Source organism: Cololabis saira, chromosome 17 (assembly GCF_033807715.1).
Source record: "Cololabis saira isolate AMF1-May2022 chromosome 17, fColSai1.1, whole genome shotgun sequence".
NCBI classification, from domain to species: domain Eukaryota; kingdom Metazoa; phylum Chordata; class Actinopteri; order Beloniformes; family Belonidae; genus Cololabis; species Cololabis saira.
Window position 1 is genome coordinate 7,277,625 of NC_084603.1, and position 27,187 is coordinate 7,304,811.

At 40.1% G+C, this 27,187-nt stretch overlaps 1 protein-coding gene across 3 annotated transcripts; it reads right to left on the bottom strand.

Moving 5' to 3' along the window:
* Positions 1–738: 738 nt before the first annotated feature.
* On the bottom strand, positions 739–26,912 carry foxn2a (forkhead box N2a). Of its 3 annotated transcripts, XM_061744724.1 has the most exons (7): positions 26,746–26,912; positions 21,029–21,235; positions 9,541–10,118; positions 6,159–6,283; positions 5,857–5,906; positions 5,136–5,204; positions 739–4,365 (listed from the first exon to the last, which is right to left on the bottom strand). In XM_061744724.1, exons 3-7 carry the CDS (start codon positions 10,102–10,104, stop codon positions 3,932–3,934), a joined length of 1,242 nt encoding a protein of 413 aa, XP_061600708.1. In that variant the 5' UTR covers positions 10,105–10,118; positions 21,029–21,235; positions 26,746–26,912; the 3' UTR covers positions 739–3,931. The 3 variants fall into 3 exon arrangements, with proteins under 3 accessions (XP_061600708.1, XP_061600707.1, XP_061600709.1); XM_061744723.1 differs by lacking the exon at positions 21,029–21,235 and having other exon boundaries at positions 26,746–26,911; XM_061744725.1 differs by lacking the exons at positions 5,136–5,204; positions 21,029–21,235.
* Between the last annotated feature and the right edge of the window lie 275 nt (positions 26,913–27,187).

Here is a 27,187-nt window from a genome sequence, read left to right on the forward strand (position 1 = left end):
CATGATTAATTTGATCTAATCCATAATAATCTCTTTGGATTTTCACCACATAGTATTACTGTTTCTTTATTTTCTCCGCTTCAGGCTCACTGTCCCTGATTTTAAATGTACACAAGCAAAACACAGACTCTCTCGCACGCACAGCACATCCAGAGGCTCCAGCATTGTCTGGTTGCCTGGCAACTGTCGGCGTGGCGTGGTTGCTAGGGCCGTGTGGGAGGGGGGGTGGGGTGGAGGGGATGCTGCTCTGATTTCCAGCTGAATTGAGGCAGTCAGTAGGGAGAAGCCCCCCTCTTCCAGTCGACAAACAGGACTCTATTGAACAATAGGGCTGTGCCAGTGGGCCCGAGGCTAGTCAGACAGGCCCTTGTTCAGGGTCACACCGTGTTCATCCCACAGTCCTCCATGACTAATTAACTTACAGCCAAGAGTGTCGTTAGCACATCTGATGATGCATCCATCACTGGCACAGCAGCCCTGGAATTTAAGTTGACGTTAGGTGCATTTCTGGCAGCCTGCCACGCTGCTGCATTCACAACACATGCTGGAGAAAAGGTAAAGTGAGCAGCATGTGCAGTCAAAACAGAGCTGAACTGCAGGGCTTGATGGGAAATCTTTGCCATGAAAGCTGAGAACGCTACACCATTAACAAAGCTGTAATGTGTCTGAACATTTTTGCGGTTACAGCAGAATTATGGGGACAAAAAGAGAAAAATCTCAGCTAGTCACACACAGAAATAACAAGAACAGGATTTTATTAATATTTTGTAATACCATATATAATGCAATTGCATATCTTTGGCGAAAATAAATCTTATAAACATTTTATCAACAGAGGTTAGCATACAAAAACCAAAAAGGTGTGTCAGTCCAACAGACATGGCAGACAACAAATAAACTGATACTGGGTTGGCAGCTTCGTCAAATGCAAGAATTATTACACCCATTGGAACTGCAACAAAAATCACACAATCAATATTCAAGAACAGCTGAAGAGCAATGAAGCGACAAGGCCTTTTTTTTTTTCTTTTTCTCTTTTTTTTATAGAAGTTGTGCAAGTCCTGGGACCGTGAAACATTTAGGTAGCTCATCCACACATCCGCTCTGTCACTTTGAGACCAACTTATTGTTAGTTATTCAAGTGCTACAGAAAAAAAATGAGTGAGCGATCCTCTGCAGGCCTTTCCATAATTTCTCTGCAGTTGTTGCACTCAAATATAGGTCTGACATGAGACAGCAGCTGCCCAGGAGCTGAGTTAGTCTGATCCAGTTTACAGTGATATTCCAAACATTTCAGCATCCCATTAACAACACTTGGAAGCATGAGTTATGAGTGGCAGTAATTCTTTAAAAATCTAATCTGTGTTGAGACTGACGGCTATTCTTCGATTTCTGACTATTCAAGCCATACCTAAACATAAACTATACACAAAACGAACATAAAAATGATTAAATCGGCCCAAAAGAACTCTCACAGTACACAGGGAATGCATCAACCTCCATTTCCATACCCCTGCTATACATCAGTTTTGGCAACAAAAAGCTTTCAGGATCAATGTTAATTAACTGTATTCTATCCAGTCTAATAAAAAATAAAGCAAAACAAAAACATTGAGAAAACCTGGCAGTTGTGTTAAATTGGAGGGAAACAAAACCCGCTCAAAAGACAATAAACATTGGCAAAATACTTCATCACTGTAAAAAGAAAACAAAAAAAAGAGTGTATTGCTGTAAAATAAAGAAGGAGAAAATCAAAAATACTCCGTAAAAGGAGTTCACAGAGTTAGGAAAATAAAGGTGCCTTGTCATTTGTTTCACATGACCAGTGTTTGATAGAGTAGGCATTCAAAAATCCCATAAATTATAGTTATAAATAAGGTGATGATTGATGAACAATAATTTGTTCTTTTTTTCACAGCTGAGCAAAACCAGTGTATGCAAGTATTCGTTCTGAGGAACTGCAGCTTATTCAATTATTCCCACTCGTAAGTGACAGAAATAAACCAAAAGCCTGGTTCAGTCACTCTGCTGACTCGAGTCGTCTCCCATTTCCTTATTTTAGAAAATGCAACTACAGTGCGTCAGCAGTGGTACATAGTGATCATGGCCCTTTGCAGTTTCACATCAGTGGCACAAGAAAAAGGTTTGGCACTGACCATGTATGCCTGACTGACAGTCGCAGCAACACCAGAACTGTTGGAAGAAATATTCAATTTTTCTTACTATCCCCCTTGAGTTCGTCTTTGCTACGTGCGCTATGAGTGTGCAGCCTCTCAAAAAGCTCAAATGACATTTGTGGCCGTCAACGTGAGTGTCTGGCAACTTCCCCTCAGCGAACTGCTTGTAATCAACTGACAATTAAGCACTCCAGAAGAGAACTCGTACTTCCTTATTTTGTTCTGGAGGGGAAGAGCAACAACAAACGTTCCTCGCCAGCCAGAACTGAGGTCAGCACATGTCTCGACTATCTCGCATGCAAAGGGACTCCTCCTTGAAGATGCTCTAACGCATGTGTCTTTACAAAATTTCAACCATAACAGAAGAACCATTCTTCAAAAATTGTATAATAACTTAGCCATGGAATGACCCAACAGAAGATCACTTGTATAAATTATGTAATTTTTCTGTAAGTGCATTGTACAAAAACCAAGGAGACAGAGATATAAACTAACTGCACACGCTGTGTTAAGCACTATCCGCTTCTGTTCCTCGCTTCTCCTCCAAAAAGGACCGCAGGACAGCTGTAGCAGGGAGATCTGGCATCTTCTGTTCATCTGATTCATTGGAGCCACATTTGTCAGAAAAGTAAAAGCAAACTATCTGACTGTGTGAAATGATTCCTCGTGACCATCAACACGGGTTTAGGTGGAAGTCGACATTCACTATGATACACAAAAATAAAATCTACACCAGGGTAACCTATGAACACGCGGTGAAGATCTGGCAAAGGCGTGGCAGATGTTCACTTTGCATAGGCTGGCACCAAACATGGGAATAAATGTTCTGCACAATAAATGTCTAAATCATGCTGGTGATGAAAGAGACTGATAGATGTGCAGGGAGTTTGCAACAAAAAGGAAACAGGCTTGTCATCATAATGGCTGCACAAAAACTGAGAGAAGTACTATAGCTATCTTTGCAACTAAATTTGGCAGTGGCAGGGTAATACTATTTCCACATCTTGCTAATCCTGAAAAAGAGCCACGGCTCATGTGTAATAATAAGTGTATCGCATAACAAGGTCATAATACTACTCCATTCATTCTCTTAATTGTAAAGTTTTACTAGCATACTCAACTCTGAAAAATTGCCACCATGGAATAATGTCAAAAAGTTAAGGTTATGGATGAATTATTGCATCTCTTACAAGAGGATTTACAGAGCGAGGGCTCCATTCGGAATAGTGGCATTTTTTTCTTTTTTTTTGTCTGTAGAACAAAGAGGAGAAACTGATAACTCCAGGAGGTTAGATTTTGTCTGTTACAAACATGCACTCATTCGCTTCATAAATAGATTCACTTGGAAGAGAGAATACAGGTATGAGGAGGAAGCATGCAACGCTTTGAGTTATAAAACCTTCGGCCTTGAATTCCATATTTTCTTTGAGAAAATTCTTGAATCGCAATCTTCTAATCCGACAGAAGCAGGCAGGTCATTTTGGATAGGTATCTTGATCGTTCTCCTTGGCCCAAACAATCCCCCCCCGCCAGCCCTTCCCCCGAGTTACTCTATATGGCTTTGTTCTCCTGTGTGAACGATACTATTGCCATTTGTTTTGTTGGACAGAGATACTCCCACACACACACAAAAAAAAGGCTCAAAATGGCCAATGAACGATCAGGTAAGGAGAAGGAGGCACACTGGGACACATCATCAGGGGTCAGAGGTGACGGTTCACAGGGTCCGGAGTCTTATGGGGGTGAAGGGAACTTTATTTCCTGTTGAGTTTTGTGCTCTTGACAGTGCGTTTCGAGCCCTCTGAGCAGTTGCGTATACCGGCGAGGTGGAGCAACGAGCCGGCTGCCTCCTTCAGCTCCTCATCCAACTCCGGCTTGACCTCGCGTCGTGGCCGTTTGCTTATGGGCCACTTGATGGCGGGGGGACGTCGAGAAGTCTGGCTGAGGCCCTTCTCGTCCCACAGGTCGGAGTCCTCGTCGGCTTCGTCGCTGTGGAAACCCTCGCTGCCGGCGCGGTGGGACTGCCTGCGGTCACAACTGCCTTCATCCAGGGAGGAAAGAGAGGAAGAGGAGGAACGGGAGGAGCAGCGCTGCAGGGCCGCACTGCTGTAGTTGTGGTCCTGCTTTGGATCACTGCTCACCAGTACAGAGTCGGGCCGGGAAAGGTCCAGCGGGGTGTCAGAATTACCTGCAGAAAACAGAAGATAAAGAGTGATTGGTACACTTATACATGCAGGTATCTTACAGGCTTTATAGAGTTATTCTCTAAATATTCCATGTAAAAACTTGGTTTGTTTAGAACAGGCAGCAGCCGACAATGACTAAATTCCACTGGGACTTTGTGAAGAAAAAAAAAGTAAACTTCAGACACCTCACACAATGCAACTCTGGCTTGTTTTGTTTACAGTTCAAGTATTAAGCAGAACAAAAATTTTGTGGACCCATTAGGGAAAACCAGATTCATGAACAGTTCACCACATGCAAGAAAAAGCAGAATTAAACCCTGGCAGAGGAACACCAAGCATTAGAATAAAGGCAGTCATAATAAAAGTAGTGAATCAAATAATCTGAGTTCAAGCTTTCTAACTTATCTTATTACAAAAATAAGCTCAGTCAGTGAGTTTAGTGTTGCCAGCAGCCATTCTAGCTGTTCACCCCTATTTCTACCCTTTGTGCCAGACAGTTGCGAACAAGGAGTTGTATCAAAGATTTCCCAAATGCCAGACATTCTTTTTCTACTATGTATTTGAACGAAACTCTAAAAGGAAAAAATACATGCAGCAAAGTAAAATACATTTTCTTGCATCCTTTTCAATGCAAGAACCTGGATTTTACTCAACATAAAAAAAATGACGTCTTTAAGCACAGAAAATGAACATAAAATCAAGCAATGATGGGGTGGCATGGACACAAAAAGCTAGAATAGGTGAAAGTATGCCTGCTTGTGGATTCTCTTACATGGGTCAACGTGGTGCCCGGGGGCAGAGTTTAAGAGCATCATGGCAGTGGCAGCATCAATGTCAGACTCTGGAAGAGGAGAGAACATGCATGACGGTCAGTCCTAAGGTATGAAAGCATGGTAGCGCCGCATCTCTACTGGGACTGGCTGGAATGAATTCCTCAGTCGTTTTGAACTGGGCACAAGGTGACCCAACTGGTGCTTACTGAACAAGCTGGGTATGCAGAGGATTCACAGAAACAAAGCAGATGATAATCTTAAGCCACTGACGGTGAGAGTGCATCTGATCTTTTCAGACCTGACAAAGCATCTGGAAGCCTCATAGCTCACTTCTGGAGCACTAAATTATTAATGATTACAGTGAGACTGAGTACTCGACACTGAGCACCAGCAGAAACCTCCGCTTGTCGTCAAGGTTACAAATCCAAGAGGCAAGAAGGGGGGGCGGGGGGGCTGAGACATTGGCTGAGAGCTCTCTGCTTTATGGACTACATGAGGCATCAATGACTTGAAAGCAACAGATCAAACCAAGGGTTGAGGACAAAAATGATGCTGAATGTTTTGGGACTGAAATGTGTAAAAGCAACATAATTAAAATACTGCACAAAAAACAAAGCTACAAAAACTGCACTCTATACATCCACAGCTTCTTGCTTGGAGGACAGTTTTTAATGTGCATATACACAGACACAAACTGAGATAGTTCTCCGTCGGTCTCACCTTTAAATGAACAGCCTTGTAAAAAGAGATGGCGAGGGGGCGAGGAGGCACTGTGGAAAGAAAATATAGATTATGGAGGATCGGGTTCCAAGTTTGCAGAGGAGATGGTAGAAAATGACACGTATCCCCTTGATGTGTAACCTTCTAATAATTTTGGATAATTGAAATAAACACAAAACTCTACAATAACATCTAGATTTATATTTGCAACACAGAACAAACAGGCAAGATTGACCTTTTTTCTTTTAAACATTAAGGCCAACACAAAGTTCTGCAGCACTGTGAGAGTCGTGACAGTTTACCTGGGTGGGGAGGCGGGTGGTGTGTAGAAGGCATGTGCGGCTGGGAAGTGCTGCTTCTTCAGTGCTTGGATTAGGTTGGGGCGGTACTCGGGATCAACACACCACAGAGAACCTTTTCCATTGGCCTGTAAGAAAAGAGAAGGGTCAATCAAAGAGTCTGCAATTTGTGATTCATGTGGATTTCAATGTCCTCACGGTGGAGAGAGAAAGATCTCGATGGTCGCTTCACAGAGGCCGAACAAACACATTCAGCACATTACCTTCCTCATAATACATTTGTAAAGCATCAGTTACTGTTTATACCGTATTTTCTGGACTATAAGCCGCTACTTTTTTCATAGGTTTTCAACCATGCGGCTTATACAAAGGTGTGGCTATTCTGTGGATTTTTCTTCCACCGCTCGAGGCGCTCTAACCGGAATTAGAATCAAAACTAAGAGAAAATAAATGCAAAGAAGAATACGCTACTTCTTCTTTAGCAGATAGAAGTAGAAGCAGATTTCAAACAGATAAATAGATAAATAAATACCGGTTATTTTCTCTTGGTTCTGTCCCGTTTTAATCAGCAAAGTTGCTGCCGTGTTAAAAGACACTGTTAGGAAAGAATCTATTTAGGTACAAACATGTACATCATTTACAGTTCAAAATCATTCTGTACATGTAGTAAATATCTAATCTAACAACATAAATATCTGCGGCTAAATATCTTTTTTTTTTAAATAGAGCGGATGCGGTTTATATACAGGTGCGGCTTGTATATCTTTTTTTATTGTTTTTTTTTTTAAATAGAGCGGATGCTTATATACAGGTGCGGCTTATAGTCCAGAAAATACAGTACATGACTTGTTGATACTTAAATGTAGCAATATGGGCTGTTATACCCTTCACGAATGCACTGCCAAACATCTTTATGCACCAATTTCCTCAGTTGTTCTCAGTGGATTGGGGGAAAAAACCAGGATCAGGACTGTGCATCCCACCGTAGCGAAGCCTGTCCTTGATGTATGTAATCCCCATGCATGGTCTAAATATAACAAAGGCTCACTTAAATAAAAGAAATAACAATTTACCCCCCTTTTTGGATTAATACTGGTGGGAAGAAGAGAAAATCTGCAGAGTTCCTTTAAAGATTCTTCGAAAAGCTTAGCCATCAATTTTGGTGATCTGAGCCAGCTGACTGCAAATGACAAGATTATTATTTATCCAGAAAAAAATCCTGCATGACCTTAACCTCTGCAGATTAATCACCACGGTGACGCATTGCATTTCAAAATCACTTTTCCGACTATAAGCGTTTTAACTAAAGCATATTCAAACCGTATATTGTACACAAAATCTAGCTGGAAGAAACTGATGACAAAATACAACATAAATACAATTAAAATCTCATGAGACTAAATCTCATTTTGCAGGAATGTCAGAATATCCAGAAAGTGGTTCTCTATCACAAACATTAAAAAACTGAAGAAAAAAAACTAGACACAAAACCCCCCACATAATTCTTTAACAGCCTCTATAAAAAAGAAGAATTAGTGTGACAGCTTTGTCCTAACAATGACTGTGATGTGAGCGGGAGTGTGTGCCACTTTATCTGATGATGGCATATTCTTGCCCAGTGTGGGAGAATGGAGCGAGGGAGGGGAGGAGAATAACCTTGACTCAGATTACCAACCAGCCCTGATGCAGGAAGAAGGAAATGTCTCCATGGCAACGGAAACCACCAGCCAGTGTCATGTGAAACTGGTGCTGGCGTCTCAGCAGACGAAGGGCTCACACTGTGCAGCTGCATGCTGAGCAGCCTGCACCGCGCCGTGTTGCTGCTAGGTGAGTTTTAACAGGCAAAGCTGGGAAATTATCACGTCTTGGCCGTGTGCGGCCTTCGCACCACAGGCTCGAACCACAACCCCACCAAACTGAAGAACTGCACTAACTGATTTTGTGAGAGTCAGGCTTTCGGATATGCGGTTACAAGCTTCAACTCTGAATGCTTCTCAGAAACTAATATTAATTGGTATTCATATATTGCACTCATAAGATTCACTTTTAACACATTCTTCCACACAAAGGTTAGTCAGTATCATTAGCCAGTAAATGCATATCTCCCAATCTGCTCACAAGAATGCTTGTGCAGCATATGCAGTGTGCATTTGTGCTTTTCACAAGATAACAGGAATGAATAGTAAACTGTTCCAGCAGGAACCCTAAGCAAAGATTGTTCTTACACACTAGACACTGCACTTGAAGTCAGGGTGGCTTTCTTCCTGCGTACTGAAATCTAAAGAGTCCAACAAAGAGTCAGATGCTTCCTCTGGTTAAAACAGTCGCGCTACCTTGAAGTGCTTGAGGAGATGATGGCCTTTCTTAGTGTGCTGTGTTTTGTTTTCCCTGGAGGGGTATCTGTAACCTTGACTGGATTCCACTCTTATCGTAGCAAAGTCAAAGGTCCCTGCAGCTGTGTTAAAGTCCCCCACACTGTCATTTAATAGCACAGCATACTTTAAATCTGCATTGTTTTGACAAACAAAGCAGACGTCAGAATTATTATATATTATATAGGCATGGGGCGATATACGATATTATCGTATATCGCGATAAAAAACGGCCGCGATAACGTTATCGTGGGGTACTGTAATTATCGCCACATTTTTTTTTTTTTGGTCACACAAGGCTACCAGCCAGGTAGAAGCCAGTGTTATTTTTTCTCATGTATTTTATTAATATTATTATTTATTATTATTATTTATTTAATATTTTTTCAGAGAGTAGTACAATCCGTGTGCATTTGACTACTGTGGCACTTTATTTTCACTCAATCTTTGTGTTGGCCATGCAGCTTTTGTTTTGTATACTACAGAGCAGTGCCTTTATTTTATTATTTTTCCAGAGAGCCGTACTAAGTAGCAGGCAGCCAGCCACTGTTAAAGTTTCAGAGAGTAATACAATCAGTGTGCATTTGGCTCTACTTTGTCACTTTATTTCTATTTGTCACTTATTTCTTTCGACTCTCAGGGAAGTATTTTCTTACAAAAAAAGAAAGTTCAAATAAGTACCGGTACCGGTACTATAGTTTACACTTTGTAATGCATAACATTTACAGTACACTATTTGTTCTCTACCTCAAGTGTCACTGTGTTGAGAATGATTTGAGAATAAATGTTCTGAAGGAACCAGTGGATCCACGGTTAGTGTTTTTCCTTGCATTTTAAGAATTGTATAAGCGACACGCTAATATCGTGATAATATCGTAATCGTGATATTTTTGTCCACTAATATCGTGATATGAAATTTTCATATCGTCCCATGCCTAATATTATATAATATAGTAGCTAAATTTCTCCTTGTGATGTTTTTGAAAATGAAAATAAACACATTGCTGACCTACCTTTCCCAAACTCCTGTCGACCTTCCGGAAGCATTTGTTTAGCGACAAGTTGTGACGAACTGAGTTCTTCCAGCCAGTGGGGGCGTTGGAGAAATAAGGGAAATGCTCCAGAATCCAGCCGTAGATTTCTTTAACAGGCAAGGACTTGCTGGGAGACTGCTCAATGGCCATGTAGATTAGTAGGGAAAACGAGAAAGGGGGCTTCGACTTCAACGAGTCTCGTTCCCTGCCTCTGCTGTGTGACGAAGATGAGGAAGAGGAGGACGGGCCCTGGTTTGGCCCGTAATCTCCTTCTATGTCGAAGAGGGGGCTGCCGCTGGGCTGAGCTTCAGGGCCGCCCAGTGTGAAGTTCTGAAGCAAGTTCTCATGGAGCCAGTTGAGGTTAGTGAGCTCCTCATCCTCGGTACCGCCGGTGCGGTCCACGCTTGTTGCCAGCGGACTGGACGCACACTCCGCCTCGGGTAGCGTACCCACACCGCAGACACCTCTGAGTCCTGTCCGCTCCTCTTGCATACCCGGAATTTCCGTTTTTTTATCTGGTGACATCCCAATGATTGGACCCATTAAATCACAGAGGTCTGGAGAGACAAGAGAGGGGAGGCTGTTAATGTTAAATAGGCCACAAATGGGTCAAAGACGTGACGCTTACTTTTTCTGTCCGATGGAACTTTTTACCTAATAATAAACATAAAAATGAATAAAAAATATAACATGTATGTCTAATACGTTCCTTCTACATGTGCCCACTCTTATTTTATTTAAACATGTTGGTTATTGGTCATTTTCTGCCATCTGAAGTGTGAAAACATCATGTGGGGTGACCGTCCGGCCTTGACTTCTGTTTGGACAACTGGTTTTAAATCACATTAAAACAATTTAAAAATAATGCTTGCCCTATTGGGCATACTTTCAAACTTGTTTTAGATTTATTGACAAAGTTATGGAACATTTGTACACACATTTCAATCATAATACACAAACTAATCTTGTCCGAATATGTTCATTGTCTGAATTATCATCTGGGGTGACCATGAAAAAAATACAATTGAGGGACTTTTATATTGACAATCATCTCAAAGAGGATGTTGCATCAGCCAGTTACTCCATGAGGGTCCCAGAGAGACAACCTGCAGGTCAGTAGTCTCTCTCTCCTTTACAAATAAATCCTCTTTCTAACTGCTGCAGTGTATACGTCACATTTTGATATCATGTGGGGTGACCACCCTAAAACTGTAAATAATTCGTTTTATTTGCAAATCTATATTTTGAAGGTAAATTTATTAGTGATATGTGGTGAGAAGTAGCTAGCTTAGATCATATAGCTAACTGTTAGCCTGTTATATTTGATTAAACCTGAAAGCATCATGTGGGGTGACCACCTGTCATGTGGGGTAACCAACAAATGGCAATTCTGTATCAAATTCAAAATTGAATGTCTATCAGTTTTGGTTCAAATATAAATTATTGGTATAGCATGCATAAGTGGATACACCTTGTACACATTTTAAATCAGTTTTATGAATTTTAGAGTAAGTAAGAGGGTGACACTGCCATTATGGATAGAATGTATTTAAAAATGGTTTTCAAAAAATGAAAGGAAAAATGTGTCTATCTTTCTTGAACAGTTAATTTAATTACTGATACTTATTAAAATATACATTTTGTTATGGAAATCTATTAATTTTGAGATAAATGGTCGCCCCAAATGACGGTTTAAAGGTTTAAAAACACTAAAATACCTTTGTTTGAAGTTTTCACATACATGTATGTGTACACTACATTTCAAATGTTTGGAAAATGGCCAAAAATATCTTTATTTTAAGTATTTTAAAAATTGGCTACTCAAAGGCCTTATACGTCTTTGACCCAAATACAAAAAGAAGAAGTTTTGACATTGAGGACATTTCTGAATAAAGTTGGCATCTTGAAATAAACACATGCAACATGTAGGAATCACGCGCTCTTCCAAACATTGACCTGGCTTTCTTAGGTTTTCCTAGGCCTGTCTCGCTCTACTGCACTCCTTGGCCTACTCACCGTTCCTCTCCTCCATGCCTAGGGAGGATGGAGAGGCTCTCACTGAACCTCCTCTTGACTCCTACCAAGGACCTTTGAGGATATCCTCTCACGAAGCTGAGCTGACTTAAGGGTCCACTTTTCAACACCCACCCCATTTCAGTAAAGACCCAGCTGCTCGATATGTGTAAATGAGCATGGGAACATCCAGTCACTCCAGCAACAAGTAGAAGTCCTGCATCTTTGATGGTGGATGGCTCTTAAAGACTGATCTGCATTCAGCGAGTATCAAGCCTCAATTTCCTGCATGCCAGATTAAGTAAAGAGGCTACAATCCAGAGAGATCCCAGTCATTTAACACTATAAACTCCCTTTGCCATCAGTAATGTATTGTGTAAAAAACACTCAAGGGCCCTTACTGTTTAGACAATCAAAGTGGAAATTACAATTACAATACAACTGCACATACTGTACCACTTTACTTAATTTCCAGAACAAGAAAGAAAGGATAGAATCTCAGTCATTAGGTCAAGTTACAGGGTTTATACAGCAATCCTTATGTTAAATTTAATACCAATTTAATACCTTTTTCACTACCTTCAGATTTTTTTAAAAAACTGTCACAACATTAAGTGTTAATCACAGACCTTTTAACATTAATACAGATTTTGAACTATAGAACACTATACAGAACAGATTTATAGACTCATTGATGTTGACCAGATGTTTCACATTTATTTCACTTTGTGAATGACAATAAAATAGACTGCTTAAAATGTAAAAGGTAAAAAATAATACCAATTTAAAAAAAAATAATACCTCTGACAGTGAATTTAACACTTTTAATGGCCTTAAATTTGGCAATTTTCATTTATCACTTTTTAATACTTTTTAAAACCCCGCGGAAACCTTAAGGTTGAATAATTTTGAGACAGGCAGAAGTCACTGAAAATCACTTGTAATATTAGTTGTGTTGAGCTATTTAACTTGTTCTTGTTTGATTAATTTATTGCAAACAGATACTATTTTTCTAAATGTTGCCAATGACCTCATTTGCAGTGGGAGTTGAATAATTTTTACTGCAACTATATAAACAAGCTTGTTAACACAAATAATCAACCAATCACATAGCAGCAACTCAATCCATTTAAGCATGCAGACACAGTCAAGACCACTTGCTGAAGTTCGAACTGAGCATCAGAAAGGGGAAGAAAGTGGATTTAAGTGACCCTGAATGTGGCATAATTGTTTGTGCCAGACAGGCTGGTGTGAACATTTCAGAAACTGCTGATCCACTGGGATTTTCATAAACAAACCATCTCAAGAGTTTATAGAGAAAATATCCAGTGAGAGGCAGCTGTCTGGATGAAAACGCTTTGTTGATGTCAGAGGTCGGAGGAGAATGAACAGACTGGCTCCAGTTACTGAGAGGCAACAGTCATTCAAAAAAAAACACTTGTTACAACCAAGTTATAATACCATTTCTCAATGCACAACAGGCCAAAGCCTTGAACCAGGTGGGTTACAGCAGCATTAGACCTCACCGGGTGCTAGGAATGGGCGATATTTTACCGTTCACGATATACCGTCAAAAAAATTCCTCACGATAAGAATTTGTCATGTCGCGGTAAAAACGATAAATTCCCGTTGATGATGTTTTTGTGTAAAGCTGATTTTTGGAAGGAAGGAAGGAAGGAAGGAAGGAAGGAAGGAAGGAAGGAAGGAAGGAAGGAAGGAAGGAAGGAAGGAAGGAAGGAAGGAAGGAAGGAAGGAAGGAAGGAAGGAAGGAAGGAAGGAAGGAAGGAAGGAAGGGAGAAAAGAAGGAAGGAAGGAAGGAAGGAAGGAAGGAAGGAAGGAAGGAAGGAAGGAAGGAAGGAAGGAAGGAAGGAAGGAGAGAAGGAAGGTGGGAGCAGAAGGAAGGAAGGGGAAGGAAGGAAGGAAGGAAGGAAGGAAGGAAGGAAGGAAGGAAGGAAGGAAGGAAGGAAGGGGAGAAGGAAGGTGGGAGCAGAAGGAAGGAAGGGGAAGGAAGGAAGGAAGGAAGGAAGGAAGGAAGGGGAAGGAAGGAAGGAAGGAAGGAAGGAAGGAAGGAAGGAAGGGGAGAAGGAAGGTGGGAGCAGAAGGAAGGAAGGGGAAGGAAGGAAGGAAGGAAGGAAGGAAGGAAGGAAGGAAGGAAGGAAGGAAGGAAGGAAGGAAGGAAGGAAGGAAGGAAAGAAAGAAGGAAAGAAAGAAAGAAAGAAAGAGAGAAAGAAAGAAAGAAAGAAAGAAAGAAAGAAAGAAAGAAAGAAAGAAAGAAAGAAAGAAAGAAAGAAAGAAAGAAAGAAAGAAGGAAGGAGAGAGCAGGAGGAAAGAAGGAAGGAAGGGGAAAAAGGAAGGAAGGAAGGAAAGGGGAGAAGGAAGGGAGAAAACAAGGAAAGGAGGAAGGAAGGGAGAAAAGAAGGAAGGAAAGAAAGAAAGAAAGAAAGAAAGAAAGAAAGAAAGAAAGAAAGAAAGAAAGAAAGAAAGAAAGAAAGAAAGAAAGAAAGAAAGAAAGAAAGAAAGAAAGAAAGAAAGAAAGAAAGAAAGAAAGAAAGAAAGAAAGAAAGATAAATTCCCGTTGATGACAAACATGGCGGATCTGAGAGTGAGATAGATTCATAGTTAAAAAGGTGGAGTTGAATTGGTATTTTTTTTATCGTCATTTTTATCGTTATCGGGATAAATGCCAGAAATAATCGTGATACATTTTTTAGTCCATACCGCCCATCCCTACCGGGTGCCAACCCCGTCAGCTAAGGACAGGAAGTCGAGGATGCAGCCCATTGTAGAAACATTGCCAAGTCTGGTGAGTTTCAATTTCACCTGTGACATTCAGACGGTAGGATCAGAATCTGAATCTAATCTAAACTATATGAAAGCATCCATCCTGCCTTGTATCAATGGTTAGGGCTGATGTTGGGGGTGTAATGGTGTGGGGGATATGTTCTTGGCCTAGTTTGGGCCCCTCAGTGCCAGAGTATTGATGCTGACAATGTCCTTCCCTTTACCCATCTTACTTCCAGCAGAATAAAGGATATTTATCTTAGACCCCATCCACACGTAGCCGGATATCTGCGGATATCTGCTAAACCGGAGATATTTTCCTACGTTTTGACCTGTCATCCACACGAAAATGCAAATAAACGAAGGTTTAAAAAAACTCTGGGCAAAGTGAAGATTTTTGAAAACTCCGTTTATGTAGATGCGTGTAGACGGAGACAACCGGAGTTTGCGTTTTCGAACGTCACATTATGCGCCAAAACAACAACAAATCTGCTCTGACGTGCGATCTTTGTTTACTACAGAACTACAGATGATCCAGCATCTGTTCTCCAAGCTATTAAATAAATGGTCTCTGGTCTTGACCACCGCTTACTGCGTTACACCGACACAGAGCCTACGCCGTAGGGTACGCGGCGACGCGCACCCTACGCCGTACCCTACGGCGTAGGCTACGGCGTAGGGCTGCGTCGATAATGCGGCAGCTCCGTGGCGGCAGCTCCGTGGCGGAGAAGGAGACGCGCCTGCCGGGGAAGCGGAGCCGCGGAGGTGCAGCTTCCCCGGGAGCCGCAGATGATCTACAGGTTTGAAATGCTTATGAATGTGGTCGAAAACGCAGATCTTCGGTTATGTGTGGAAGGGGTTTTTTTTAAAAACGATGTAATGTGGATGCAAATTTTTTTATAAACGAAGGGGGGAAATATTCGGTTTTAAAAATACCCGGCTACGTGTGGACGGGGTCTTAAACTGGTTTCAGGAACATGACAATGAGTTCACTGTACTCCAGTAGCCTCCACAGTCACCAGACTATATATATATATTAAAAAAAAAAAAAAAACTTCCATTAACTGGAACAGACTTGCAGATAATTTGAACAGTTTTAACTAAGTTTTCTGCCAAAGTCAAATCTTTATCAATAATGAATCAACTCTGAATCGACTAATATTGTAACCCTAAAAATCGGATCAGTCTTAACCTAAATGTCAGAGTTGAACATATAAAAGCTAAAGACCGACAGTCTTAACAGAGATCTTTCCTAGTTTTAGTTGGAGCAAAGTAATTGCGATGCAGAAAAAGAGATTTGATTCCATTAAAGACATTTATATTACTGCATATTTAATAATAGATGAAAGAAAAAAAGGCTAGTTCTTTAAAGCACACATATAATACAAGCAGTGATTTTTGCTCGAGCCAAGAACATTTAAAGCTCACTTTTTTACTCAGCTCAAACGAGCTTGATGTCCTGGTTGTTACCATGACAACCATGTTGTCCCTTCAATTAGGAGCAAAAATCACACAAGCAGAAGAAAGTAAGAAAATTAGACTCATGACTTGGCCACAGATGACCACTGAGAACCCCCCCCCCCCCCGATTCTGATTGTAATGCTGATTCTGCACCTATGAGCAAACAGTTCTAAGGTGGTCTAAGACAGAACTGCACAGGCTGGAAAGTTGAAGAGGTAAAGGCCCACAGCGTGGTGGATAGGTAAGTATTATTTGTCAGACGACAAGAATTAGGTCAAACTCAAGAGTGTTTGCACAGTGGCTGAGACAGGAGAGAGGGGGTGTATACAAACACATATCAGTAAATATAATGCAGTCAGGGACAAAGGGAGGAAACATTACTCCATTTACAATATTCCCCTTCAACTATCATCAAGAGGTTAAACGTACAAGAGACACATCCAATTTAGATTAAGAGTGAAGTTTAAATCTAGGATCTTGTTTTTTTTATGTTTAAAGAGCATAAGCTTTCCAGGCCAAAGGCAAAAGAACAAGCAGGATAAACATAGAAAGGGTTTTACAATAGTTAGGAGGTATGATTTATCTCTGTCCTTTCAGATATTTGAAAACAATAAAAGACGAACAAAACAATAGAAAAAGAGACGGAGAAACCAATTGGTAGGGAGGTAGGCTGTGCAAAATATCCACAGTCTAGGATGAATCACAGCTCTCAGCAAAGTAGAGCAATCAGATATGTCAGGCAGCACGAAGACTGCCCATTTGTGTCAGACGAAAATCTCTGCTCAAGAAACAAGAACACAGATATCCCTTGACATGACAGTTTCCTTTTCTGATTTAATTTACAAACAGTAACGAGACCAAGCACAGAGACAAGACCAGAGTTTATGTTTCTAAAAACCATTATGGACTATGTTTAGAAAGACTTTATTGTATCATTATAAACCCTTTAGAAGAGACGACCTGTTTTTATTAGGGTCCAAAGCTAACGTAAAGCACATTAAGGGTGCTTTTTACAAGAGAGAAAAAAGAGGAAGAGCAAAATAAGTATCATTGAAGATACCGTTTGATGAGGTTCCCATTCCGTACGACGTGAATTAAAGCCTAAATCTCTGACTCTGTCGGTCAATAAACTCTGATGGCAAATGATTAGGTCAAAGTAAACGACAAGCCTACAAAGGTGTGGCCAAATAGAGCCAACGGTGCACTGAGTCGTTGGATTAAAAGGTGCGGTCAAAGTGCTCTTCAGAGCCAGCTGTAAACACTTTACATGGTTACCCTTTCTACTTCGACAGAGCATGAATGACTGTTATAAACTTGACTAAGTTTTATGGCTGGGGGATGCAAAGAAAATGGAGAATGAGTGGAGTGATTAAGCTAGAGGCAAAGGAGAGCTTTACCTTGGCCCATTGTCCCAAACTTGACCTCTCTGCTGGCTCCATGGGTACCAGAGGAAGCTTATCCTCTCTTGAGTAGCCCTTCCTAATAGCTTCGATTTGAATATCAACAGAAGCAGGCTGGACAGATGAGAACGCTGCCGTGCATCCAGCCAAACACGGAAAGTATTTTAGGTTTTACCCTGAAGGCAGCTGGTCAATTGCCACTGCTTGGACAATGATTGTGGTAGGGCTGGGCGATATATCGAGATTTTAATATATATCGATATATTTTCAAATACGATATGGTACGAGACAATATCGTTTATATCGATTTAAAAAAAAAAATATATATATATATATATTTTTTTTTTACTTTTTTTTTTTATGATTTTGATATAGCTTATTTTGTGACAAATTGACTTGAATGTTTTATTTGAGATTTGCACAAATGTTTTGTTATTTGCACAACTGTCAACCTCAGTGGAAAAGTCTGCCTGTTACTGTCTACATTGTATTAATTGCACAGTGTATTTTAATTTAATTGTTATGCAGGAAAGGGATATTTGTTTTATTTTATTCAAGAAGCATTTTTATTCTATATATGCAGGCAGTTTATTTTTATTTCATTTGTTTTATACATTTTGATATTGTGCAGACCTCTGTTAATAAAGGAACCTGTGTGACATTTGGCACGAGGCTTTGTATTAAAACTGACTGTTTTTTTAAGGGTTTGCCTCAGAAAAAAATGAAGCTAACAGAGATGCTATGCTATAATGCTTTAAGGGAAACCCTAATTACGTCACGGAAAAAATATCGATATATATCGAGTATCGCCATTCAGCTAGAAAATATCGAGATATGACTTTTGGTCCATATCGCCCAGCCCTAGATTGTGGTTATCATTGCTCTTATGAAAAAAGCATCAAAGACAGGCGGCTGAGAACGCAAATGATAATGGGACACTAGGTAGTGAAGGTGCGAGAGGGAGCAAATAAGATGGACTGGCCTGTTGACTGCTGCACATCCTTGAAAACACAACAAAGCTTAAACGTGCTGACCTGATGGCTCATCTACAAGTTAAAACAGCCCTAAACACCCGCCGGCCTCATCATATTCATGTGCAAACAGGCAGGGTAACAGCAGGTGCCAAGGCACATTTTCCCCCTTTCAAACTGCTCTTTTATCCTGTTAAGCACTTATCCTATTCAAAAATACAAAAAGGCATATGGAGATAGCTGTAAATGGCAAATCAAGAGTATGTGTCAGATATGTATCGGAGAATGTAAAGGAGATGATAGCAGCTCTAAAATGAAAAGGTCCTGGCTTGAGATGTTTTGTTTTTTTTTGTTTTTTTCTTTCCCTGGGAGTGGATCTCATGATCAGGACTCAGTTGCCACGGCAGCCAATGTTGTAAGGGAAGCAATTGTGCTCATGTCTGTGCATGAAGAGAGAGTTAATGTGGGGAGATCAATACAGGCGGAAAATGCTGAAGCCAGCAGTCTGCTGCTGTTCTCCACAAACCTGTCTGACAAAGAGCAGTGGGAAAGGCAATTGCCAAGCTGGATGTCATGGAACTCCTGACTAAATGCCATCAAGCGACACTTCATCATGCCCAATCTAAGCACCGAAAAGTTAAACAAACAAACGCAAATAGTTCATCTTTTATTTTTTAATCTGAACTACAGAGCAACGGTTCACAGCGCTAGATAAATATGGATCTATCTTCCTTGAGTCCATTTACCGACATGACACCACACCCTATTCACACGAAATAAACCAGCTGACACAAACCAGTTACACAAAGGTGTGTCGCAAAGCCCCACGGTGATGGCTGTTATTTGAAACCCTAACAGATATTTAGGTAACTACCCAGTCTGGCTGGGGCTCTAAAAATGTGAATGAGACAAAGGCGGACAGAGTTAGAGTGGGATAGAGGGAGAGGGAGGCAGGCAAGTGGCCAATTCTTTTAATTTACGCAAGATACAAATTATGTCATGACGAATAGAGTATCCATTAATGTGAGGTTGAAACATGCCTCAATGGTACATTTTCAAATAAAACCATTTGGTAAACGTAAACCGTTTACTCAGTGCCTGAGGTGAAAGTGAATGAAAACGCTTGCACAAAGCATTACAACTGGCCCTACACTTGGCCCATACAAAGGAGCAGTTGTTTTTGCTCTAATCATGTTTCCGAAGTGCTCAGTATTCGCCTAGCAGTTTCAAACAGGGGACTGGGAGGGAAGGAAACACCTCCTGCCTGTTGAGGAAGTTCATTTTCAGAAAACAAATTCAGACTTCACACAAAGACAGAAAGGCCTGATCTAAACCAAAACAGAGGACTCAGACAAGCAGCAGGCTGAGTGGCAAGAGTATTCCTTTTCACAGACTATAAATTCCATTAGTAAGTATCTTAGAAAGACACAGGTAGATACTAATGTATCTACTGATGCAATCACCCAGAGACAAACAAGTTTTAGACAAACTCAAACACACAAGACTGCACTTTGACTGTAAACAGAGGTGAAGCCTTCCAAAGTACATGGCAGTCAAACCTGAAACCTTATCTCTTTGGGCAGCTGTCTATAAATTCAGCGCACCAACCCTCACCATGGTCAACATACATAACAGACTGAGTTGCCTGTAAACTAAGAACAAAACTCCTGTGTAAATTAGATGACAGCATAGTTTTTCTACAGCGTTTCTATTTGTGAAGCCCCAGTGAAATGTCTTCAACAGTCCAGCTGAAATCCTGCCTTAAACCCTCACAGGAATTTTCTCTGCACAAGATTATGTTGTGTATAAATACTACAAGTGTTATAAGTATGCGCAACAAACCCACAACCCAGGAATAAGGCACTGCAACAAAAGCTTTTTTCTAAATCAAAACTCATAATCAAACTCTGACAGAATAAATGTTCGTGTCAAATGCCCCAGAGTTCCAACACAGAAAAACAAGGCATAGTTTTCAAAAGGACAAAAATATTGACTGTGGATTTCTGACAAAGTAACTTAAAGGGGACCTATTATGGCATCTAATACCTATTTTAAACAGGCCTTGAATGTCTTAAAAACAAGCTTTTGATTGTTTTTGCTAAATAAAATGAGAAATTCAGCCTCTGAGCCATGTCTTTATCATCCCAGTCTCTAACCTCCTTATCTATGCAGGATTCTGAGTGGGCGGGGCTATGATAATGAGGCTCTGTGCTGATTGGCTGCCTGAATGACGCGATACACCGCTACGAAAAAATGGCGGAATCTCCGTCCGGCGCGTTAGTTGTGGGTGTGGTTTCACGCATCGGAGGCCAACCTACGTAAATCGTTACGTAACAACGGGAGCAGAATCTGAACGGCTCGTAGATCCACATCACACTGGATGGCTCATCCGGGCGGCTGTACAGACACTGCAGAATTTGGTTGCTTTCCACCTTCTCTGAGTTGGCAGGCTGAGGGGAGACCACTTTATATATGTTAAAGCAAGAAAAAACATATTTTTCATAATAGGTCCCCTTTAACTAAAGCAAGTTCAGAGAAAGCATATGAGTATGTAGTTAGCAGCAGCAGGGAACAATACGATAATAATTGGGTTTGCCACTTCTGTTTTTTTATTTTTCACCTTGGTGATCAGATCAAACCAGCATTTTTTAAAAGCGCAAATCTCCAAAGTTGCTGAGCTTTTATAATGCATTCATTTTAAACAGTCCTTTTAGGTGTTCGCTTTCATTTTGGCCTAACACCTAACTGTCCCACAGTTCTGTAGCACTTGGACTGGTAGTTGTTCCATAAAAAGTGATGAGACTATCCATCAAGCTCCACATATTCAAGACGATCACTTACACACAAGCTGGTCAACTAGCTTGTTGTTGTCATACTGCCATCAATTAAACAAATCCTGTTAATTCAGCCAACGGTGATGAGACAAAGACCCATTGTGACACAGGACACAGCCGTCCTTCCCTCTTCCTTTCTTTCAATCAAGGAAACGGTCACGTCACTGTTGCTTTCACTGAAGCGGGCCTTAATGGGCTGTGTCTTGATTCCACCCTGTCAGAAAAGAGACAGGCACAGGAGCAGTCGGGGGTTAAGGAGGGGAAGGGAAGACGGCTGAGCAGGAGGGAGGCGACTCCCCAAAGAGTCACTGTGTGACCACCAATCAAGAGGTGTACACTAATGAATGAAGTCGATGGAGGGGTGCCACAACAAAAATAAAAACACTGCATATAAACAACATCTATAAATAGTGACGGTTCAAACATACAGAAGCTCGACAGGGGAAGAAAAACGTTTTATTCAGTTGTGTCTTTTTGTCAGTCTCTCAAAAGGCTGCCCCTAGTTTGCAAACTACTGACAGCTGTGCAAAGAAGTGGGAAGTTCACGGCTATAAAAACAGATGCTACTCAACAGAACTGTGATCTTGCTAGAGACGCAAACTGATGGGAAACATCACAAATAACCAGCAATTATGTGAACAGCACACATACACAAAGTCATACGCAGACGAAAATAACAAAAGGGGAAGGTAGCACGAGAGCCATAACATATGTCTCTGACGGCATTTACATTTGCTACTCAAATTCAGAGCTACCACCCATGGTTGATTAACAGAACGTCACGGACCCAAAACGACAGCAGACTACATCCTGCAGGGGATGTCCCTGCTTCGAAAACACACTGGGGCTGTGTGGGTGATTACTTAAACCATCTACTACAAAACTGCTTGAACTCTGTGACTCAGATGGGCCAATGTCAACAGGCAGAGCTGAAGCTCATTGATTAGAGACTGATCTTGAGCAAATACACATTTGCTCAGTTTAGCAACCTACTCCGGCATAATGGGTGGTCAAAGAAAAATAACACAAGACTATATTTGCCCCTACTTTGTCCGTCCTAATAATAACTGCTGTTAAACCATTTTCCATTTTTAAATAAGGAAAAAAAAACAGACGAAGTACCGTAGTCACTAAGTACTAAGTAGTCACTTAGGGAAATAAATTACCAACTTCCTTCTATTCTGCCAACATATAAGTTTACATTTCAACAATAAAAGCTATAAAAAAATCCAACACTTAATTGCAAATCACAAGTGACTGTAATTATAGGGTTTTCCAATAACAGCAGGTTATGAAGCTTTGAGCTTTTCAGTTTAGCTGTTCTGTAAGAATCCAGGTTAAGTCTGTGTTAAGCAATCCCAGAGGTTTCTGTCACATGAATCTGCTCCCATGAAGAATTCAATGGCACAGCCACTCACATATGCAACAAGACTGTGGTGGATTTCAGAGGACATAGTCTTTCATTTGCTCTGGGTCAAAGTACACAGTTTTCTGATAAGACTGATAACATGACAGCACAATTTTAAACTGCTGATTCTGTCATTCTGTCTTCGACAGGGAGTCACAGTTACATTTAGTTATTTTGGCGGACACTTTTATCCAAAGCAACTTGCAAATTACAATTATATGCTATGATTCAACACCATTGTCAGTACTTTATTATGAAGTTTTATACAAAATATTTAATATGGTGAGTGAACTGACAGCCTCTAGTGAATAATAGTAATTCACTGCATAAGTGTTCAGTGCCCCTGTCATCATTTTTTTATGCTGTTTTGTTATTATACATACTCTGCAAAAAATCTTTCTGATTTGTCATCAGTACTTGAGTTATTTATCATTCAGGTTTTGGTATTTGATAGCCCAATAATGTGAACTGAACCGAGTCGTATAAATATGTAAAAGGAGAATTTCATTTATGAACGTCCCAAATTATACTGTGGCACAGGTAATCTGTTGTCGTCGTTATGCTGACTGCTCTCAAAACTTTTTCTTCCTTGAGTCTTCCAGTTACCTTTTCAAACACAGTACAGAAACATAGTACTCTGCTTCTGTTGTCCCTGTCATAGTGGTAGAAAAAAAACTCCAACCATGCAGTAGTTTGCATATGCTAGCTACAATGCCTCTGAGTTGTAACAGCAATTCAAATACCCCTGTGCATGTTCAAGAAAAACTAACTCCAGAGAAGAACATTTACATCCCTGTAGTCAATAAAGCTATTTCACATCAGGATAGTTTCTTTACTGGGTTACAGCAAGTCTTATTTATAGCCATGAACGTCAGTAAAGTTAGCATACCTTGTCTATTCTGGGATGCAAAAGCACTTACCCTTCAGATGCTAAACGAACAGACATATTCATGGCTGGACGCATCCTAGTGCCACAAACACCAGCAAAGACAACAGATGGTTTCACCTACAATATGATCATGGAAATTCTGCCATGAAATAATGGCGGATTGAAAACATCTGTTTTTTGTCTTTATCTGACCCTTAAGCTCTTGTTGCCTTTGTCCTCTTCTTATCACAAAGGCTTTAGCAACTGTCAAGCACAAAGAAAGGAACAACACTGATATACACTGAAGTCATAGTTTAACAAAAGGTAAAATAAATTTCCCATTACATTTTTTTTTTCTTTTTCCAAAAGATAGAGAGAAACCACGGAGCACATCATTAATTTTAGATGAGGTTTGTTCAGTCCAGTAAATGCAAAACAGACAGCAGGAAGTGAGACTCAAAGAGTTTGAAACAGTGGATACTCTAATAACAAATTACATGCGGTGTGGGAAAGGTTATTTCTGACATGTAACAGGTTACGGATGACAAGCCATCCTCTTAGAAATGGAATAAGTTATGTTAATATGTTACCAACTCCACCAAAGTAAATGAACTCATTACATTCTTAATTACTTTTCTTCTAAGTGTTTTAAAATGATTAGTAAACAGATAATAGTAGTCACTGTTTCCTTGGGTTTGAGATTAAATGCTATGACGCTATTAAAATCAAGCGTCACACTGTACAACACGTTTGGAGTCCTTTTCTGATTTCAGGCCTAAAATACTGTTTCGCCTGATCACATACCTAATGGTGGACCTAAGTTGCTCAAAGCAGTGCATTGATTTGATTTGCAGATGGAAGGCAGAGCGAATTATGACAGCACCTGTCAGAAACTACACTCAAAATCTGAACACACACTTCTTAAATGAATGAGGCTGGTCTTCAAATGGAGACAGCTCCATTAACGCCATCCCACTGCTGAAATCAAATCAAAGAAGAACGTTCTTCTGTAGGGTGAAAAGGAGCAGAGCAACAGTCTTATTTTCTACATGAGTTATCAGTATTTCTTTTTTTAATTAAGAACAATAAATCCAAATGTAACCCATTTATCATATCAATAAATGCAACTTGAATGCATTTATTGCCCATACCTCAAACTGACACTCTCATTTTCACATTTTGATAAAAATGCCAATATGAACACATATGGACCAAGTATTTCCCATTGGAGGAGACACATTTTTCCTACACACTCCGACATTGTTAGTAGAGCCTGGTATCTGGGACAATCTTGTGATAATCCATTACAACATGTGCTCAGCTAGCCAGTGTACCTCTTAACATAACCTCTGGCGCAGTCGATATAAGCCATAAAATATTAAACCATTTACAGATAGTTAAAAAAAAAAAAATGGGGAAGACTTGTGTCTTACATAGGGTTGCCAACCGTCCCTTGAAAAACGGAATCGTCCTGTATTTATAAACTAAAGTACGTAAACTAAAGTCCCATATTACTGTGAAAGTCAAAAAATAGTCATAAAATGCCATAAGAAAATGGTATTGAGCTGTTGAGTTCATAAGTTATTTTTTTCTGTTTTACTACAACTGTAGCCTACAGTCATGACCTTTGAGGCACAAATGTGTTTACTACGGACTTTCTGTTTGCAGTTTTGTTATTGCACTAAAATTGTGCACTATTACAGAATGGATGTTCTGCTTGCTTTCTATTGTTTTATATTAATTTATACAATTTTAAGTTAAGCAGGACATGATTCTGTTTAAGAAAGATACTTATTTTATTCAGTTCATTTTGTTATTTTGTATTAAAGTGAATTTCTGGATAATAATTTGTTTTCCATGTGTTCATGGCATTCAAAAATATGCATCAAATTCAATTCAGGTTCGAGTCAAATAGTTAAAAAAATCGTTTCACTCACAAAAAAGGGGCTAAAAAAATTCACCACGCCAGGAAAGGTGAAGGGTTGAGGTGTCCCTTATTTATTTTTCAGGGGGTTGGCAACCCTACTCTTAACATAACCTTTGGCAGAGTCGATAATATTAAACCATTTATAGATAGTTAAAAAAATAATAATAAGAAGAAAATGGGGAAGACTTGTGTCTTGCATTAACAGAAACAAAATGAAGAATTTCGTACCCCGGCGTAGCACAACTTGAGAAAATATGACAACCCAAAAGCCATATAATTGGGTCAATTAGACTCCAAATTAGTGGAAAAAAATATCCGCGGTTGAATTGGTTTGATATTGGATATTGGATATTGGACATTAACACCCATAAAACTTGTGATACATACCACTGATTTTGGTCAAACCACTTGTGATGTGTTCATGGTCATCTAGACTATATAACACAAAACAGTAATTATTAAATTATCTTATTAAAAAAATCATATATATGGGCTGATTTAATGAGGTTTAATGAATTCAACACCCATAAAACTTGTGATACATACCACTGATTTTGGTCATATTGCTTGTGATGTGTTCATGGTCATCTAGACTATATATCACAAGAGAGTAATTATTATAAAATCATATTATGGGCTGATTTAACGAGGTTTAATGAATTCAACACCCATAAAACAATTGGTGTTATGTATCACAAGTTGTATGGGTGTTGAATTCATTAAACTACATTAAATCAGCCCATATATATGATTTTTAAATCAGCCCATATATATGATTTTTTAATAATATTTTTTAATAATTACTGTTTTGTGGTATATAGTCTAGATGACCATGAACACATCACAAGTGGTTTGACCAAAATCAGTGGTATGTATCACAAGTTTTATGGGTGTTAATGTCGAATATCTAATATCAAACCAATTCAACCGCGGTAAAAATATAGATTATATGTTATTCTCTTCAAAAGAAATGCTGTAGCCTCTGTCTCAAGACGACAAACCACAGCAACACAAAGACTACAAAGTTACTCCTAATGACACATTTCGCGGATACACATCAGTCGTTGTGGGGTAACTCACACCAGGGTAAGTTAAACTTTTGTTTCCCATTAACTCGAGTTATTTGACTTGGTATTTAAACAGAAAACACAGAGTAAAGCAGCGCTAGCAGTCCGTCGATGAGTCAGACACCGCTAGCTTTAGCATAACATTAAACTATCAACAAAAAGTCTTGCTTATTAACAAATCTTTCAGTACAGCACAAATATATCCGGCTCGACAAAATAAAAATCCCCGTCTATTCTGTTAGCGAGTGACACGTAAAAGTAAGGTTAAACACGAGCTAGCTGGCCACATGCTGCTGCTTGATCTGCCATGCTGCTCTGGCTCTAAGCAAAGTCACTTGACCAAATTTTTACTTTTAGCTTGTTCCCGAACACCACCCGCTTCCTGTCGGGGCACATTTATAATCACAAGAGAATTAAAAAAAAACAACACCGTGGAGAAAAAAAAAATACTTACAATCATGCAATCCCCGCCTCGGTTTTTATGCTGTTTCTTTACAGACACGTCGTCTTAAGTTTAATTCAGATGTCTGCCTGCCTCACTCACTCACTCACACGATGTCAGAGATCAGATCAGCAGCTGCTTCCTCCATGCACGCAGCGCGCAGATCACACAGCGCACGGCAACGCTACCAAACCCCTCGCCGTCGTCATGGCAACAGGTCCGCTCTCAGCCAATCACAGCCCCTCCCTTCCATATCTCCCCTGGCAACTGCCGCAGCGCCGGAGCTGCGAGAACGCGCACGCCGTCCAATTCTGCACCCGTGCAGTGTGTGCTCTCTTTCAGTTTTACCAACAGCAAGAGCCAGGGAAACGCGTATTTATTTAAGGTGATTCAAATAAAACAGATGGGTTGAATAAAGCTTTATTTATGACGAAGGAGATATATGGGATGTATT